At 54.1% G+C, this 20,060-nt stretch overlaps 1 protein-coding gene across 1 annotated transcript in view; it reads left to right on the top strand.

Moving 5' to 3' along the window:
* Positions 1-20,060, top strand: part of SFXN5 (sideroflexin 5) — a 345,747-nt gene that overhangs the window by 157,271 nt on the left and 168,416 nt on the right. Inside the window, exon 10 of the mRNA XM_069745104.1 lies at positions 16,335-16,425. Coding sequence (XP_069601205.1) covers positions 16,335-16,425 — 91 coding nt within the window. The remainder of the gene's footprint in view (positions 1-16,334; positions 16,426-20,060) is intronic.

Genomic DNA, 20,060 nt, shown 5'->3' on the forward strand with positions numbered 1-20,060 from the left:
CGACATGGTGTCCGCTAACGATGGAAATAATTTTTCATTCAAAAAGTCAAATGGCGCTCCTTCCCTTCCGAGCCTTACCATGTGCCCAAACAGTGGTTTACCCCCACATGTGAGGTATTGGTGTACTCAGGAGAAATTGCCCAACACATTTTAGGATCCATTTTATCCTGTTGCCCATGTGAAAATTAAATAATTGAGGCTAAAAGAATTTTTTTGTGAAAAAAAGTACTTTTTCATTTTTACGGATCAATTTGTGAAGCACCTGGGGGTTCAAAGTGCTCACTATGCATCTAGATAAGTTCCTTGGGGCGTCTAGTTTCCAAAATGGGGTCACTTGTGGGGGAGCTCCAATTTTTAGGCACACGGGGGCTCTCCAAACGTGACATGGTGTCCGCTAAAGAGTGGAGCCAATTTTTGATTAAAAAAGTCAAATGGCGCTCCTTCCCTTCCAAGCCCTGCCGTGCGCCCAAACAGTGGTTTACCCCCACATATGAGGTATCAGCGTACTCAGGACAAATTGGACAACAACTTTCGTGGTTCAGTTTCTCCTTTTACCATTGGGAAAATAAAAAAATTGTTGCTAAAAGATAATTTTTGTGACTAAAAAGTTAAATGTTCATTTTTTCCTTCCATGTTGCTTCTGCTGCTGTGAAGCACCTGAAGGGTTAATAAACTTCTTGAATGTGGTTTTGAGTACCTTGAGGGGTGCAGTTTTTAGAATGGTGTCACTTTTGGGTATTTTCAGCCATATAGACCCCTCAAACTGACTTCAAATGTGAGGTGGTCCCTAAAAAAAATGGTTTTGCAAATTTCGTTGTAAAAATGACAAATCGCTGGTCAAATTTTAACCCTTATAACTTCCTAACAAAAAAAAATTTTGTTTCCAAAATTGTGCTGATGTAAAGTAAACATGTGGGAAATGTTATTTATTAACTATTTTGTGTCACATATCTCTCTGGTTTAACAGAATAAAAATTCAAAATGTGAAAATTGCGAAATTTTCAAAATTTTCGCCAAATTTCCGTTTTTATCACAAATAAACGCAGAATTTATTGACCTAAATTTACCACTAACATGAAGCCCAATATGTCACGAATAAACAGTCTCAGAACCGCTAGGATCCATTGAAGCGTTCCTGAGTTATTACCTCATAAAGGGACACTGGTCAGAATTGCAAAAAACGGCAAGGTCTTTAAGGTCAAAATAGGCTGGGTCATGAAGGGGTTAAACAGAAGATCAATACGATCAGAGAAAGCTTTGGCCCACAGCGCCCACTGCCCCTCTTAGCTGCTCAACCCTGCTCCTCCAAAACCAGCTTCTCCACCATGACAGAAGATCAGCTCTCCACCCTCCTGTCAAGATCACACCTCACCACCTGCACGCTTGACCCGCTCCCATCCCACCTCATCCCTAACCTTTCCACGGTCTTCATCCCAACCCTAACGCACCTCTTCAACCTCTCACTCACAACAGGTGTCTTTCCCTCATCCTTCAAGCATGCCAAGATCACACCCATCCTCAAAAAGCCCTCCCTCGACCCATCCTCTGTGTCTAGCTATCGCCCAATATCTCTTCTCCCTTATGCCTCCAAATTGCTGGAGCAACACGTCCATCTTGAACTGTCCTCCCACTTCTCCTCCTGCTCCCTCTTTGATCGGCTACAATCAGGCTTCCGTTCCCATCACTCAACTGAAACTGCCCTAACTAAAGTCACCAATGACCTACTAACTGCCAGGAGCAAGCGACACTACTCTGTCCTCCTTCTCCTGGACTTGTCTTCTGCCTTTGACACTGTAGACCACTCCCTTTTGCTACAAATCCTCTCATCCCTTGGCATCACAGACTTGGCCCTTTCCTGGATCTCGTCATATCTAACAGACCGAACATTCAGTGTCTCCCTCCCCCACACCACCTCCTCACTTCGCCCCTTGTCAGTCGGTGTTCCTCAAGGCTCTGTTCTAGGCCCCCTACTCTTCTCCATCTACACTTTCGGCCTGGGACAGCTCATAGAATCCCACGGTATGCAGTACCATCTCTACGCTGACGACATGCAGATCTACCTCTCCGGACCTGACCTCTCCTCCTTGCTTACCAAAATCCCGCACTGTCTGTCTGCCATTTCAGCCTTCTTTTCTGCTCGCTTTCTACAACTGAACATGGACAAAACAGAATTCATCATCTTTCCCCCATCTCACTCTACCCCTCCACCAGACCTATCCATCAATGTCAATGGCTGCTCACTATCCCCAGTCCCACACGCCCGGTGCCTCGGGGTGATCCTCGACTCTGCCCTCTCTTTCAAGCCACATATCCAAGCCCTTGCCTCCTCCTGTCGTCTCAAACTCAAAAATATTTCCCGGATCCGTGCTTTCCTTGACCGCAACACTGCAAAAACGCTAGTGCATGCCCTTATCATCTCCCGCCTCGACTACTGCAACCTCCTACTCTCTGGACTCCCCTCTAGCACTCTGGCACCACTCCAATCCATCCTACACTCTGCTGCCCGACTAATCCACCTGTCCCCCCGCTATTCCCCAGCCTCTCCCCTGTGTCAAGCCCTTCACTGGCTTCCTATCGCCCAGAGACTCCAGTTCAAAACCCTCACACTGACATACAAAGCCATCCACAACCTGTCTCCTCCATACATCTGTGACATGGTCTCCCGGTACCTACCTACACGCAACCTCCGATCCTCTCAAGATCTCCTTCTCTACTCCCCTCTCATCTCTTCTTCCCATAACCACATCCAAGACTTCTCCCGTGCTTCCCCCATACTCTGGAACTCTCTACCCCAACACATCAGACTTGCGCCTACCATAGAAACCTTCAAAAAGAACCTGAAGACTCATCTCTTCCGACAAGCCTACAGCCTGCAGTGATCCTCAACCTACTGAACCGCTGCACAGCCAGCTCTTCCCTCTCCTAGTGTATCCTCACCCACCCCCTGCAGACTGTGAGCCCTCGCGGGCAGGGTCCTCCCTCCTCATGTACTCGTGTGCCTTGTTATCTGCTCATGTTTAATGTATTTGTCTATATTTGCCCCGTATTCACATGTAAAGCGCCATGGAATAAATGGCGCTATAAAAATGTATAATAATAATAATAATAAATACCCGCCCGTCCTCCCTCCACTGGCCTGTCTTCACTTCTTAAGAAGATGACAGAGCCCTGGGAGACGTGATGGAGGCGCAGATATCGGCGCGGAGGCGACTCATTAGGAATCGTCAGACGTGACATGTGTGATTGATTGTGTAAATCAAAGCCTTAATTACAGTAATGACGCTCCCAGATCACAGGAGCGTCCCAAGAGCCGAGGACGCCATACCAGGGAGGAATCCGTCATTTCTTGCCCATCGACATGTTGTAATGGGTCACTTGTATTATCGCCTTTTTTTCTGTGGTATCATTGCCTTTAAATGGCCCGTCAGAGGGCATCCGTTCTACTGCCTCCTGCGCCCCCGCCATGAGCAGAGGGTGTTGGTTGTCACATACAGATAACACTCTGCTTCAGCACCTCCGGATCAGAGCTGGATCTGATCCCGACCGTTTAACCGCTTAGATGCAGTAATCCTAGGCGGCTGCAGCACCTGAGGGGTTAGCCAGGAGTCCGAGGATCAAACGCCTCTCCATTACAAGAACCATTGCATTATTGGGTTAGGTGTCGCTGCCTTTGTAACAGTGCTATCTGGGGACTCCCATCAGAGTCGTCCATGGCCATGATGGGATTAACGGTCTATAGGCCACAATGTAGCCTCTAATGAGCGTGTGAAAAAGAGAGGGGACAAGGTGCGCTGTGCCATTGTCCGTTGTGATTGGTGGATCCTGTGTTATAGAGGCGTAACCTGTCATTGTAATCCTGTCCTTGATGATAATGAACCTGCTGGAAACTTAACTGAAAGGACAGGAAGTGTGAACCAAGTATTGCCCCCCAGTGGCCGGTGTGCGAATTGAACGATTGCTCATTTTGTTTTTTTTTTATCAAATGTTGTGATATAAATGCATGTAACGCGAAAACAATAGGTCATTTCGTGATGACATATTCCTTTTAAAGGGGTTCTTCAGAATTTAAAAAATTAAATGGCTTGGCCTCTTTCCTGTAAAAATAGCGCCCCATCGCTCCACAGGACGCACATGGTACTGCAGCTCGGCCCCAATCACTGCACTGGGTGTCAGCAGTGATAAGGCTACAGCAGAGTATTTATGCAGGGTGGCGTTAGTGATGGGCCTATGGGGAGTTGTGACTACACAACATTTAATCTTAATTATTTAGACGTCTATTTTCATTAAGCCAGGAGGCATAGACTGTTATCTATATGTATCTATTGGTTGGTGAAGAGAACACAGACTATTGTTCATATGTGTCTGGAATATTGACTTCTAAATTGACGTTTGTTGCAACATATTGTGCTGTTATCCTGGATGACTAGAGATGCAGGGTAATTGAACAATGATGTTTCCCGATATTTTGATTACACATTGTCCAGGCTAGCTGTCTTGTTGACTTGTAAAACAGTGGAGGAATATTATGCAAATTGATTAAATAATCAAGCTATACGAGTTAATTTCATCACACATTCGCCTTGACCTCTGGATGAAGGCTTGAAAGACAACAGTTGTGAAATATATAGTGGGGATATAACAGGAGATCCAGAGAAGCAGAGACTCTTTACAATACCAAGGCAGGAACACTCTACAGGACAGCAGTCAGGACATCATGACACAGGTGTGACTCTACAGGATACCAGCTTAGGGGACCACGGCCCCCGCTGTTTGCAGGGCGGTGGCAGTGACGGGGTTACGAGGAGTATTTATGGATCCGTTCCCCACTGTTTGCAGGGCGGTGGCAGTGACGGGGTTACGGGGAGTATTTATGGATCCGTTCTCCGCTGTTTGCAGGGCGGTGGCAGTTACGGGGAGTATTTATGGACCACGGCCCCCACTGTTTGCAGGGTGGTGGCAGTGACGGGGTTATGGGGAGTATTTATGGATCCGGTCCCCGCTGTTTGCACGGTGGTGGCAGTGACGGGGTTACGGGGAGTATTTATGGATCCGTTCCCCACTGTTTGCAGGGCGGTGGCAGTGACGGGGTTACGGGGAGTATTTATGGATCCGTTCTCCGCTGTTTGCAGGGCGGTGGCAGTGACGGGGTTACGGGGAGTATTTATGGACCACGGCCCCCACTGTTTGCAGGGTGGTGGCAGTGACGGGGTTACGGGGAGTATTTATGGATCCGGTCCCCACTGTTTGCAGGGTGGTGGCAGTGACGGGGTTACGGGGAGTATTTATGGATCCGGTCTCTCCTGTTTGCAGGGCGGTGGCAGTGACGGGGTTACGGGGAGTATTTATGGATCTGGTCCCCGCTGTTTGCACGGTGGTGGCAATGACGGGGTTACGGGGAGTATTTATGGATCCGATCTCTGCTGTTTGCAGGGCGGTGGCAGTGACGGGGTTACCGGGAGTATTTATGGATCCGGTCTCTGCTGTTTGCGTAGCGGTGACGGGGTTACGGGGAGTATTTATGGATCCGATCCCCGTTGTTTGCAGGGCGGTGGCAGTGACGGGGTTATGGGGAGTATTTATGGATCCGATCTCCGCTGTTTGCAGGGCGGTGGCAGTGACGGGGTTACGGGGAGTATTTATGGACCACGGCCCCCACTGTTTGCAGGGCGGTGGCAGTGACGGGGTTACGGGGAGTATTTATGGATCCGGTCTCTGCTGTTTGCACGGTGGTGGCAATGACGGGGTTACGGGGAGTATTTATGGATCCGGTCTCCGCTGTTTGCAGGGCGGTGGCAGTGACGGGGTTACCGGGAGTATTTATGGATCCGGTCTCTGCTGTTTGCGTAGCGGTGACGGGGTTACGGGGAGTATTTATGGATCCGGTCCCCGTTGTTTGCAGGGCGGTGGCAGTGACGGGGTTACGGGGAGTATTTATGGATCCGGTCTCCGCTGTTTGCAGGGCGGTGGCAGTGACGGAGTTACGGGGAGTATTTATGGATCCGGTCCCCGTTGTTTGCAGGGCGGTGGCAGTGACGGGGTTACGGGGAGTATTTATGGATCCGGTCTCCGCTGTTTGCAGGGCGGTGGCAGTGACGGGGTTACGGGGAGTATTTATGGATCCGGTCCCCGTTGTTTGCAGGGCGGTGGCAGTGACGGGGTTACGGGGAGTATTTATGGATCCGGTCCCCGCTGTTTGCAGGGCGGTGGCAGTGACGGGGTTACGGGGAGTATTTATGGATCCGGTCTCCGCTGTTTGCAGGGCGGTGGCAGTGACGGGGTTACGGGGAGTATTTATGGACCACGGCCCCCACTGTTTGCAGGGCGGTGGCAGTGACGGGGTTACGGGGAGTATTTATGGACCACGGCCCCCACTGTTTGCAGTGCGGTGGCAGTGACGGGGTTACGGGGAGTATTTATGGATCCGGTCCCCGCTGTTTGCAGTGCGGTGGCAGTGACGGGGTTACGGGGAGTATTTATGGACCACGGCCCCCACTGTTTGCAGGGCGGTAGCAGTGATGGGGTTACGGGGAGTATTTATCGATCTGGTCCCCGCTGTTTGCACGGTGGTGGCAATGACGGGGTTACGGGGAGTATTTATGGATCCGGTCTCCGCTGTTTGCAGGGCGGTGGCAGTGACGGGGTTACCGGGAGTATTTATGGATCCGGTCTCTGCTGTTTGCGTAGCGGTGACGGGGTTACGGGGAGTATTTATGGATCCGGTCCCCGTTGTTTGCAGGGCGGTGGCAGTGACGGGGTTACGGGGAGTATTTATGGATCCGGTCTCCGCTGTTTGCAGGGCGGTGGCAGTGACGGGGTTACGGGGAGTATTTATGGATCCGGTCTCCGCTGTTTGCAGGGCGGTGGCAGTGACGGAGTTACAGGGAGTATTTATGGATCCGGTCCCCGTTGTTTGCAGGGCGGTGGCAGTGACGGGGTTACGGGGAGTATTTATGGATCCGGTCCCCGCTGTTTGCAGGGCGGTGGCAGTGACGGGGTTACGGGGAGTATTTATGGATCCGGTCTCCGCTGTTTGCAGGGCGGTGGCAGTGATGGGGTTACGGGGAGTATTTATGGATCCGGTCTCTGCTGTTTGCAGGGTGGTGGCAGTGACGGGGTTACGGGGAGTATTTATGGATCTGGTCCCCGCTGTTTGCACGGTGGTGGCAGTGACGGGGTTACCGGGAGTATTTATGGATCCGGTCTCCGCTGTTTGCAGGGCGGTGGCAGTGACGGGGTTACGGGGAGTATTCATGGATCCGGTCTCCTCTGTTTGCAGGGCGGTGGCAGTGACAGGGTTACGGGGAGTATTTATGGATCCGGTCTCCGCTGTTTGCAGGGCGGTGGTAGTGACGGGGTTACGGGGAGTATTTATGGATCCGGTCCCTGTTGTTTGCAGGGCGGTGGCAGTGACGGGGTTATGGGGAGTATTTATGGATCCGGTCTCCGCTGTTTGCAGGGCGGTGGCAGTGACGGGGTTACGGGGAGTATTTATGGATCCGGTCCCTGTTGTTTGCAGGGCGGTGGCAGTGACGGGGTTATGGGGAGTATTTATGGATCCGATCTCCGCTGTTTGCAGGGCGGTGGCAGTGACGGGGTTACGGGGAGTATTTATGGATCCAGTCTCCGCTGTTTGCAGGGCGGCGGCAGTGACGGGGTTACGGGGAGTATTTATGGATCCGGTCTCCGCTGTTTGCAGGGCGGCGGCAGTGACGGGGTTACGGGGAGTATTTATGGATCCGGTCTCCGCTGTTTGCAGGGCCGTGGCAGTGACGGGGTTACGGGGAGTATTTATGGATCCGGTCTCTGCTGTTTGCGTAGCGGTGACGGGGTTACGGGGAGTATTTATGGATCCGGTCCCCGTTGTTTGCAGGGCGGCGGCAGTGACGGGGTTACGGGGAGTATTTATGGATCCGGTCTCCGCTGTTTGCAGGGCGGTGGCAGTGACGGGGTTACGGGGAGTATTTATGGATCCGGTCCCCGTTGTTTGCAGGGCGGTGGCGGTGACGGGGTTACGGGGAGTATTTATGGATCCGGTCTCCGCTGTTTGCAGGGCGGTGGCAGTGACGGGGTTACGGGGAGTATTTATGGATCCGATCTCCGCTGTTTGCAGGGCGGTGGCAGTGACGGGGTTACGGGGAGTATTTATGGATCCGGTCCCCGCTGTTTGCAGGGCGGTGGCAGTGACGGGGTTACGGGGAGTATTTATGGATCCGGTCTCCGCTGTTTGCAGGGCGGTGGCAGTGACGGGGTTACGGGGAGTATTTATGGATCCGGTCCCCGCTGTTTGCAGGGCGGTGGCAGTGACGGGGTTACGGGGAGTATTTATGGATCTGGTCCCCGCTGTTTGCAGGGCGGTGGCAGTGACGGGGTTACGGGGAGTATTTATGGATCCGGTCTCCGCTGTTTGCAGGGCGGTGGCAGTGACGGGGTTACGGGGAGTATTTATGGATCTGGTCCCCGCTGTTTGCAGGGCGGTGGCAGTGACGGGGTTACGGGGAGTATTTATGGATCCGGTCTCTGCTGTTTGCGTAGCGGTGACGGGGTTACGGGGAGTATTTATGGATCCGATCCCCGTTGTTTGCAGGGCGGCGGCAGTGACGGGGTTACGGGGAGTATTTATGGATCCGGTCTCCGCTGTTTGCAGGGCGGTGGCAGTGACGGGGTTACGGGGAGTATTTATGGATCCGGTCCCCGTTGTTTGCAGGGCGGTGGCGGTGACGGGGTTACGGGGAGTATTTATGGATCCGGTCTCCGCTGTTTGCAGGGCGGTGGCAGTGACGGGGTTACGGGGAGTATTTATGGATCCGATCTCCGCTGTTTGCAGGGCGGTGGCAGTGACGGGGTTACGGGGAGTATTTATGGATCCGGTCCCCGCTGTTTGCAGGGCGGTGGCAGTGACGGGGTTATGGGGAGTATTTATGGATCCGGTCTCCGCTGTTTGCAGGGTGGTGGCAGTGACGGGGTTACGGGGAGTATTTATGGATCCGGTCTCCGCTGTTTGCAGGGCGGTGGCAGTGACGGGGTTACGGGGAGTATTTATGGATCCGGTCCCCGCTGTTTGCAGGGCGGTGGCAGTGACGGGGTTACGGGGAGTATTTATGGATCTGGTCCCCGCTGTTTGCAGGGCGGTGGCAGTGACGGGGTTACGGGGAGTATTTATGGATCCGGTCTCCGCTGTTTGCAGGGCGGTGGCAGTGACGGGGTTACGGGGAGTATTTATGGATCTGGTCCCCGCTGTTTGCAGGGCGGTGGCAGTGACGGGGTTACGGGGAGTATTTATGGATCCGGTCTCCGCTGTTTGCAGGGCGGCGGCAGTGACGGGGTTACGGGGAGTATTTATGGATCCGGTCCCCGCTGTTTGCAGGACGGTGGCAGTGACGGGGTTACGGGGAGTATTTATGGATCCGGTCTCCACTGTTTGCAGGGCGGTGGCAGTGACGGGGTTACGGGGAGTATTTATGGATCCGGTCTCCGCTGTTTGCAGGGCGGTGGCAGTGACGGGGTTACGGGGAGTATTTATGGATCCGGTCTCCGCTGTTTGCAGGGCGGTGGCAGTGACGGGGTTACGGGGAGTATTTATGGATCCGGTCTCCGCTGTTTGCAGGGAGGTGGCAGTGACGGGGTTACGTGGAGTATTTATGGATCCGGTCCCCGCTGTTTGCAGGGCGGTGGCAGTGACGGGGTTACGGGGAGTATTTATGGATCCGGTCTCCGCTGTTTGCAGGGCGGCGGCAGTGACGGGGTTACGGGGAGTATTTATGGATCCGGTCTCCGCTGTTTGCAGGGTGGCGGCAGTGACGGGGTTACGGGGAGTATTTATAGACCACGGCCCCCACTGTTTGCTGGGCGGTGGCAGTGACGGAGTTACGGGGAGTATTTATGGATCCGGTCTCCGCTGTTTGCAGGGTGGTGGCAGTGACGGAGTTACGGGGAGTATTTATGGATCCGGTCTCCACTGTTTGCAGGGCGGTGGCAGTGACGGGGTTACGGGGAGTATTTATGGATCCGGTCTCCGCTGTTTGCAGGGCGGTGGCAGTGACGGGGTTATGGGGAGTATTTATGGATCCGGTCTCCGCTGTTTGCAGGGCGGCGGCAGTGACGGGGTTACGGGGAGTATTTATGGATCCGGTCTCCGCTGTTTGCAGGGCGGTGGCAGTGACGGGGTTATGGGGAGTATTTATGGATCCGGTCTCCGCTGTTTGCAGGGCGGTGGCAGTGACGGGGTTACGGGGAGTATTTATGGATCCGGTCTCCGCTGTTTGCAGGGCGGTGGCAGTGACGAGGTTACGGGGAGTATTTATGGATCCGATCCCCGCTGTTTGCAGGACGGCGGTAGTGACGGGGTTACGGGGAGTATTTATGGATCCGGTCTCCGCTGTTTGCAGGGCGGTGGCAGTGACGGGGTTACGGGGAGTATTTATGGATCCGGTCTCCGCTGTTTGCAGGGCGGCGGTAGTGACGGGGTTACGGGGAGTATTTATGGATCCGGTCCCCGCTGTTTGCAGGGCGGCGGCAGTGACGGGGTTACGGGGAGTATTTATGGATCCGGTCTCCGCTGTTTGCAGGGCGGCGGTAGTGATGGGGTTACGGGGAGTATTTATGGATCCGGTCTCTGCTGTTTGCAGGGCGGTGGCAGTGACGGGGTTACGGGGAGTATTTATGGATCCGATCCCCGTTGTTTGCAGGGCGGCGGCAGTGACGGGGTTACGGGGAGTATTTATGGATCCGGTCTCCGCTGTTTGCAGGGCGGTGGCAGTGACGGGGTTACGGGGAGTATTTATGGATCCGGTCCCCGTTGTTTGCAGGGCGGTGACGGGGTTACGGGGAGTATTTATGGATCCGGTCTCCGCTGTTTGCAGGGCGGTGGCAGTGACGGGGTTACGGGGAGTATTTATGGATCCGATCTCCGCTGTTTGCAGGGCGGTGGCAGTGACGGGGTTACGGGGAGTATTTATGGATCCGGTCTCCGCTGTTTGCAGGGCGGTGGCAGTGACGGGGTTACGGGGAGTATTTATGGATCCGGTCCCCGCTGTTTGCAGGGCGGTGGCAGTGACGGGGTTACGGGGAGTATTTATGGATCTGGTCCCCGCTGTTTGCAGGGCGGTGGCAGTGACGGGGTTACGGGGAGTATTTATGGATCCGGTCTCCGCTGTTTGCAGGGCGGTGGCAGTGACGGGGTTACGGGGAGTATTTATGGATCTGGTCCCCGCTGTTTGCAGGGCGGTGGCAGTGACGGGGTTACGGGGAGTATTTATGGATCCGGTCTCCGCTGTTTGCAGGGCGGCGGCAGTGACGGGGTTACGGGGAGTATTTATGGATCCGGTCCCCGCTGTTTGCAGGACGGTGGCAGTGACGGGGTTACGGGGAGTATTTATGGATCCGGTCTCCACTGTTTGCAGGGCGGTGGCAGTGACGGGGTTACGGGGAGTATTTATGGATCCGGTCTCCGCTGTTTGCAGGGCGGTGGCAGTGACGGGGTTACGGGGAGTATTTATGGATCCGGTCTCCGCTGTTTGCAGGGCGGTGGCAGTGACGGGGTTACGGGGAGTATTTATGGATCCGGTCTCCGCTGTTTGCAGGGAGGTGGCAGTGACGGGGTTACGTGGAGTATTTATGGATCCGGTCCCCGCTGTTTGCAGGGCGGTGGCAGTGACGGGGTTACGGGGAGTATTTATGGATCCGGTCTCCGCTGTTTGCAGGGCGGCGGCAGTGACGGGGTTACGGGGAGTATTTATGGATCCGGTCTCCGCTGTTTGCAGGGTGGCGGCAGTGACGGGGTTACGGGGAGTATTTATAGACCACGGCCCCCACTGTTTGCTGGGCGGTGGCAGTGACGGAGTTACGGGGAGTATTTATGGATCCGGTCTCCGCTGTTTGCAGGGTGGTGGCAGTGACGGAGTTACGGGGAGTATTTATGGATCCGGTCTCCACTGTTTGCAGGGCGGTGGCAGTGACGGGGTTACGGGGAGTATTTATGGATCCGGCCCCCGCTGTTTGCAGGGCGGTGGCAGTGACGGGGTTATGGGGAGTATTTATGGATCCGGTCTCCGCTGTTTGCAGGGCGGCGGCAGTGACGGGGTTACGGGGAGTATTTATGGATCCGGTCTCCGCTGTTTGCAGGGCGGTGGCAGTGACGGGGTTATGGGGAGTATTTATGGATCCGGTCTCCGCTGTTTGCAGGGCGGTGGCAGTGACGGGGTTATGGGGAGTATTTATGGATCCGGTCTCCGCTGTTTGCAGGGCGGTGGCAGTGACGGGGTTACGGGGAGTATTTATGGATCCGGTCTCCGCTGTTTGCAGGGCGGTGGCAGTGACGAGGTTACGGGGAGTATTTATGGATCCGATCCCCGCTGTTTGCAGGACGGCGGTAGTGACGGGGTTACGGGGAGTATTTATGGATCCGGTCTCCGCTGTTTGCAGGGCGGTGGCAGTGACGGGGTTACGGGGAGTATTTATGGATCCGGTCTCCGCTGTTTGCAGGGCGGCGGTAGTGACGGGGTTACGGGGAGTATTTATGGATCCGGTCCCCGCTGTTTGCAGGGCGGTGGCAGTGACGGGGTTACGGGGAGTATTTATGGATCCGGTCTCCGCTGTTTGCAGGGCGGCGGTAGTGATGGGGTTACGGGGAGTATTTATGGATCCGGTCTCTGCTGTTTGCAGGGCGGTGGCAGTGATGGGGTTACGGGGAGTATTTATGGATCCGGTCTCTGCTGTTTGCAGGGCGGTGGCAGTGACGGGGTTACGGGGAGTATTTATGGATCCGGTCTCTGCTGTTTGCAGGGCGGTGGCAGTGACGGGGTTACGGGGAGTATTTATGGATCCGGTCTCTGCTGTTTGCAGGGCGGTGGCAGTGACGGGGTTGCGGGGAGTATTTATGGATCCGGTCCCCGCTGTTTGCAGGGCGGTGGCAGTGACGGGGTTACGGGGAGTATTTATGGACCACGGCCCCCACTGTTTGCAGGGCGGTGGCAGTGATGGGGTTACGGGGAGTATTTATGGATCCGGTCCCCGCTGTTTGCAGGGCGGTGGCAGTGACGGGGTTACGGGGAGTATTTATGGATCCGGTCTCCGCTGTTTGCAGGACGGTGGCAGTGACGGGTTACGAGGAGTATTTATGGATCCGGTCCCCGCTGTTTGCAGGGCGGTGGCAGTGACGGGGTTACGGGGAGTATTTATGGATCCGGTCCCCGCTGTTTGCAGGGCGGTGGCAGTGACGGGGTTACAGGGAGTATTTATGGATCCGGTCTCCGCTGTTTGCAGGGCGGTGGCAGTGACGGGGTTACGGGGAGTATTTATGGATCCGGTCTCCGCTGTTTGCAGGGCGGTGGCAGTGACGGGGTTACGGGGAGTATTTATGGATCCGGTCTCCGCTGTTTGCAGGGCGGTGGCAGTGACGGGGTTACGGGGAGTATTTATGGATCCGGTCCCCGCTGTTTGCAGGGCGGTGGCAGTGACGGGGTTACGGGGAGTATTTATGGATCCGGTCCCCGTTGTTTGCAGGGCGGTGGCAGTGACGGGGTTACGAGGAGTATTTATGGATCCGGTCTCCGCTGTTTGCAGGGCGGTGGCAGTGACGGGGTTACGGGGAGTATTTATGGATCCGGTCCCCGCTGTTTGCAGGGCGGCGGTAGTGACGGGGTTACGGGGAGTATTTATGGATCCGGTCCCCGCTGTTTGCAGGGCGGCGGTAGTGACGGGGTTACGGGGAGTATTTATGGATCCGGTCCCCGCTGTTTGCAGGGCGGTGGCAGTGACGGGGTTACGGGGAGTATTTATGGATCCGGTCTCCGCTGTTTGCAGGGCGGCGGTAGTGACGGGGTTACGGGGAGTATTTATGGATCCGGTCTCCGCTGTTTGCAGGGCGGTGGCAGTGACGGGGTTACGGGGAGTATTTATGGATCCGGTCCCCGCTGTTTGCAGGGCGGTGGCAGTGACGGGGTTACGGGGAGTATTTATGGATCCGGTCCCCGCTGTTTGCAGGTCGGCGGTAGTGACGGGGTTACGGGGAGTATTTATGGATCCGGTCTCCGCTGTTTGCAGGGCGGCGGCAGTGACGGGGTTACGGGGAGTATTTATGGATCCGGTCTCCGCTGTTTGCAGGGCGGTGGCAGTGACGGGGTTACGGGGAGTATTTATGGATCCGGTCCCCGCTGTTTGCAGGGCGGTGGCAGTGACGGGGTTACGGGGAGTATTTATGGATCCGGTCCCCGCTGTTTGCAGGGCGGTGGCAGTGACGGGGTTACGGGGAGTATTTATGGATCCGGTCTCCGCTGTTTGCAGGGCGGTGGCAGTGACGGGGTTACGGGGAGTATTTATGGATCCGGTCTCCGCTGTTTGCAGGGCGGTGGCAGTGACGGGGTTACGGGGAGTATTTATGGATCCGGTCCCCGCTGTTTGCAGGGCGGTGGCAGTGACGGGGTTACGGGGAGTATTTATGGATCCGGTCCCCGCTGTTTGCAGGGCGGTGGCAGTGACGGGGTTACGGGGAGTATTTATGGATCCGGTCTCCGCTGTTTGCAGGGCGGTGGCAGTGACGGGGTTACGGGGAGTATTTATGGATCCGGTCTCCGCTGTTTGCAGGTCGGCGGTAGTGACGGGGTTACGGGGAGTATTTATGGATCCGGTCTCCGCTGTTTGCAGGTCGGCGGTAGTGACGGGGTTACGGGGAGTATTTATGGATCCGATCCCCGCTGTTTGCAGGGCGGCGGTAGTGACGGGGTTACGGGGAGTATTTATGGATCCGGTCTCCGCTGTTTGCAGGGCGGTGGCAGTGACGGGGTTACGGGGAGTATTTATGGATCCGGTCCCCGCTGTTTGCAGGTTGGCGGTAGTGACGGGGTTACGGGGAGTATTTATGGATCCGATCCCCGCTGTTTGCAGGTCGGCGGTAGTGACGGGGTTACGGGGAGTATTTATGGATCCGGTCGGATCTTTCTTCTTGCACATTGTACGTTCAGGTTTTCTGTCAGCGTCTCCGATGTGATAAAGCCCCTGTGGGTTTTTTAATCCCAGCTCCCTCTCCCCGATAATTGTGAGCGTCGTGCGGAGCGAGCGTCTGACAGCGTGTGAATCTGCTGCTACTGCCCGTAATCACTCAGGGTCTCGGCTCCGGGGGGCTCTAAGTGCTCTGACATCAGCCGGCAGAGCTGTAATTGTGGACCCCTCACACCCTCCGTCACTCCAGGTCCGTCATCTACAAGCACTAAAAACTGAGGAAAAGGCACAAAAATAGAAAAGAGCTCACTGACTGAAAGAACGATATAAAGTCGGAGCAAATGGAATGGACAGAAAGCCCCAAACCTTGGCCTGAGAACGGCCCCACGATCACATCTCCCTCACACATCGACCCCGTCTCCTCTTCCGTGGACTCATGAATTTAAAGGAATTTTCCATTTTGAGAAAAGCGTGTCCCAAGTATTATTATATATGTAACATAACAAACAGAGCTGCCTCCCCAGGTCCAACATCAGCTATCACCTGCTGCTCCGGTCCCAGCACATTGGCTGCAGTGGTCACGTCTCGCATCATCGCTGTCGTTGTTCAGGGACTGGCTGCAGCGTTCATGTGAGCTCTTAGAGTTGAAAGCCCCTTTAAGCTCCTCACTGACTATAAAGGTGCACATACTGATGTCTGCTTACAAAGCAAAAATAATACTTAACAAAAAAAAAAAAAATTTGCTGTTTTTTTTCCCTCATTTTTTTCCCTAAAATAGTAAAAAAATATATATATATTTAATCAAAATTAATTTTACATCCGTACCAATGACAAGTTCTAGACAATCCACAAAATGAAAATGGCGGCACACAGCTTCGATATTGGATAAATGAAAAATGAGCTTCTTGGATGTTACAAAAAAAATTAAAAAAATAAAAGCAAAATTATATTTATTAAAAAAAAAAAAATGTTTTATTGCAGAAAGAAAAAGAAAAAAAAGATAGAAATGATGTTCTGCAGTCACATTACTGACCGGGGCACTGGGGGAACGTGATTTATGCAGCGCGGTGGATTAAAAAAAAGTGGCCGAATTCTATTTTTTCATGAAAAGTTGTACTTTTTGTCATTTAAAAAGAAAAGAAATGTTAAAAGTGGTTGTGCTGTCACTAGATCTCCTCCGGATAGGCCATCAGTATCGGGTCTGGGGGTCCGGCACCCACTGATCAGCTGTGAGAAGCGCTGGTGCTGGCCACATGGACAGGTCGTAACTCCGCCGGAGCGTAGCGCAGCTGGTCTTAAGGATAAGGCATGTGTTTGGGGACCGGACAACCCCTTTAAGAGCGGCTTTTTTCCCGAAGTTTGAAGCATGGCCGCTGATCTTCTGCGTCTTCTATTTCCAGGTCGGCCTTAATTCTCTGGTTCAGAGGGCAAACAAGTTTTCTCCTTCTACCAGACTCTTCATCCAGCGATTTGTGCCATTTCCAGCTGTCGGTAAGTCTGTACCCGCTGACCTCGGAGACTGGCAGAGTGCGGGTTATGTGAGCCTGGCCACCACCGCTGATTGTCAGACTTGTGGAAATTCTGCAGAAGACACAAGACACATCTCCTGCTTATCAGTTCCATCATTGGTGGTCAACAGGAGCCACGTCTTCTCAGTCAGGGTGTAGGGCGTCGTAATATGTCATCTTCCCGCTGCAGCCAGTTATTGGACAGCCAGACACAAGGCAGAGAAGATGGCTGTATGCATTTCTTAGCTTTCGTCTTCATATGATCAGAGGAGGTGAAGCCTAGTCAAGGATTGTGCTTAATCTTTTGTCTTTCTGTTGACTGAGGAAAGGGGGGGAGGCTCCTGCTGCAGCCAGTTACTGGACAGCCAGACAAAGGACAGTGAGGCACTTCTAGGACAGAGAAGATTGCTTTATGTATTTCTTAGTTTTAATCATTATATAAGTAGATGAGGTGAAACTTAAGTCAAGAGGTTGTGCTTACTTTTCTTGCTTTATATTGTAGACTGAGCAGAGGGGAGAGGCTCCTGCTGCAGCCATTGTACAGTCAGACACAGAACAGTGAAAAGGGATAACATGGCCGATCTAATGGGATGCACGGAGGTGTCTTCATATATTTCATAGTTTCAATTGCAATATGAGCCGAGGCGATGGAGCTTAGTCTTTTTTCCCTAATGTAGACTGAACAGAGGGGGGAGGCTCCTGCTGAAGCCAGTTACAGTACAGCCAGACACAGGACAGTCTAAAGGAGAATGTGGAACATGACTGGCCTGAAACACAAGAAGAGTTCTTTATGTGTTTCTCAGTATTATTCTTTGAGCCGAGGAGGTGGGGCGCAGTCTAGTGTCGGGGCTCATTCTGGTGGCGGGGCTCAGTCTTGTTTGGGGGGTTCAGTCTAGTGGTGGGGCTCAGTCTGGTGGTGGGGCTAATTCTAGTGGCAGGGCTCAGTCTAGTGGCGGGGCCCATTCTGGTGTCAAGGAAAGTCTTGGGGCGGGGCTCAGTGTGGCGGCGGGGCTCAGTGTGGCGGCAGGGTTCAGTCTGGCAGGGCTCAGTCTGGTGGCGGGGTTCAGTCTAGTGGCGGGGCTCGGTCTGGCGGCGGGGCTCGGTCTGGCGGCGGGGCTCAGTCTGGCGGCGGGGCTCAGTCTTGGGGCGGGGCTCAGTGGTGGCGAGGCTCAGTCTGGCGATGGGGTTCAGTCTAGTGGCGGGGCTCAGTCTAGTGGCGGAGCTCAGTCTGGTGGCGGGGCTCAGTCTAGTGGTGGGGCTCAGTCTGGCGACAGGGCTCGGTCTGGCGACGGGGCTCAGTCTTGGGGCGGGGCTCAGTGTGGCGGCGGGGCTCAGTATGGCGGCGGGGCTCAGTGTGGCGACGGGGCTCAGTCTTGGGGTGGGGCTCAGTCTGGCGGCGGGGCTCAGTCTTGGGGCGGGGCTCAGTCTGGCGACGGGGCTCAGTCTTGGGGTGTGGCTCAGTGTGGCGACGGGGCTCAGTCTTGGGGTGGGGCTCAGTCTGGCGGCGGGGTTCAGTCTTGGGGCGGGGCTCAGTCTGGTGACGAGGCTCAGTCTTGGGGTGTGGCTCAGTCTGGCGACGGGGCTCAGTCTGGTGACTGGGCTCAGTCTGGCGGCGGGGCTCAGTGTGGCGGCGGGGCTCCGTCTATTTGCCTTTCTTTACAGTCACAGAACAGTAGGGAGGGAGGACAAAGGGTATTGCTGGACTCCTGAGATACAGATTTTTTTAATATGTTTCCCTGTATTCCAAAATGAGCAGAGAGGGTGCTGCTGAGTAGTTGTGATCTCCTGTAGACTGAGCATAGGGGAGAGGCTCCTGCTGCAGTCAGCTATTGTACAGACAGACACAGAACAGTGAAAGGGAGAAGGGAGGACCTGGCTGATTTCCTGGGACACAGAGGAGATTTCATTATAGATTTATCAGTTTTCAGTCTAATATGCGCCAATTTGATTTTTTCTGTATGTTTTTATAACTTTAAGGGACATTCCTATAAACCGCTTTGCTTCGCTATCCACAGGAGAGGTAATAAGTGTATGAGCGTTGGAGTCCAGCTGCTGAGACCTCCCGTGATCCCAGAATTGGGCGGCAATAGGTCGCCTTTGTGAGCATGTGCTACCATCAGTCCTAGTGCCCATATATGGAGCAGAGGTCGCACATGCTCAGTACCGCTCCATTCATACAGAGGACTTTGTGCCCTGAATTCTGGAGATCAGTGAGTTTTTCAGGAGCAATGCTCTCAGCGATCAGACATTTATCATCTGTGCTGTAAATGGGAGATAGATACATTATTTATGGGACAACATCTTTAGGCCAGTCATCTCCATTTCTCATTGGTGGCTTGTAACTTCCACCCTGACAGTAAAAGAAATGTTACACAATGTAGGCACATGAGGGAAGATGGATCCACTAAGCCCGAGGTCTGGGTGAGCACACGGGCCACAGGCATTAGTGCAGCAGGCAGGTGGAGCACTCGGGAAACAGTGGAGTTACTGGAAGCCACAGGCGGATATGAAAGTATTAAAGGGGTCCTGGAGGCCACAAACAAGCAGGTGAAATCCTCCACTGACAGGCAGCAAGGTTACTCGACACCGCAGACAAGCAGGTGAAATCCTCCACTGCAAGGGAGCAAGGTTACTGGAAACCACAGACAAGCAGGTGAAGTCCTCCACTGCAAGGGAGCAAGGTTACTGGAAACCACAGACAAGCAGGTGAAGTCCTCCACTGCCAGGGAGCAAGGTTACTGGAAACCAAAGACAAGCAGGTGAAGTCCTCCACTGCCAGGGAGCAAGGTTACTGGAAACCACAGACAAGCAGGTGAAGTCCTCCAGTGACTGGGAGCAAGGTTACTGGAAACCACAGACAAGCAGGTGAAGTCCTCCACTGCCGAGGAACAAGGTTACTGGAAACCATAGACAAGCAGGTGAAGTCCTCCACTGCAAGGGAGCAAGGTTACTGGAAACTTGCAGACAAGCAGGTGAAGTCCTCCACTGCCGCGGAGCAAGGTTACTGGAAACCACAGACAAGCAGGTGAAGTCCTCCACTGCCGAGGAGCAAGGTTACTGGAAACCACAGACAAGCAGGTGAAGTCCTCCACTGCCGAGGAGCAAGGTTACTGGAAACCACAGACAAGCAGGTGAAGTCCTCCACTGCAAGGGAGCAAGGTTACTGGAAACCACAGACAAGCAGGTGAAGTCCTCCACTGCAAGGGAGCAAGGTTACTGGAAACTGCAGACAAGCAGGTGAAGTCCTCCACTGCCGGGGAGCAAGGTTACTGGAAACCACAGACAAGCAGGTGAAGTCCTCCAATGCCGGGGAGCAAGGTTACTGGAAACCACAGACAAGCAGGTGAAGTCCTCCACTGCCAGGGAGCAAGGTTACTGGAAACCACAGACAAGCAGGTGAAGTCCTCAACTACCGGGGAGCAAGGTTACTGGAAACCACAGAAAAGCAGGTGAAGTCCTTCACTGCTGGGGAGCAAGGTTACTGGAAACCACAGAAAAGCAGGTGAAGTCCTTCACTGCTGGGGAGCAAGGTTACTGGAAACCGCAGACAAGCAGGTGAAGTCCTCCACTGACTGGGAGCAAGGTTACTGGAAACCACAGACAAGCAGATGAAGTTCT

This window comes from Ranitomeya imitator, chromosome 1 (genome assembly GCF_032444005.1).
Source record: "Ranitomeya imitator isolate aRanImi1 chromosome 1, aRanImi1.pri, whole genome shotgun sequence".
Lineage (NCBI taxonomy): Eukaryota > Metazoa > Chordata > Amphibia > Anura > Dendrobatidae > Ranitomeya > Ranitomeya imitator.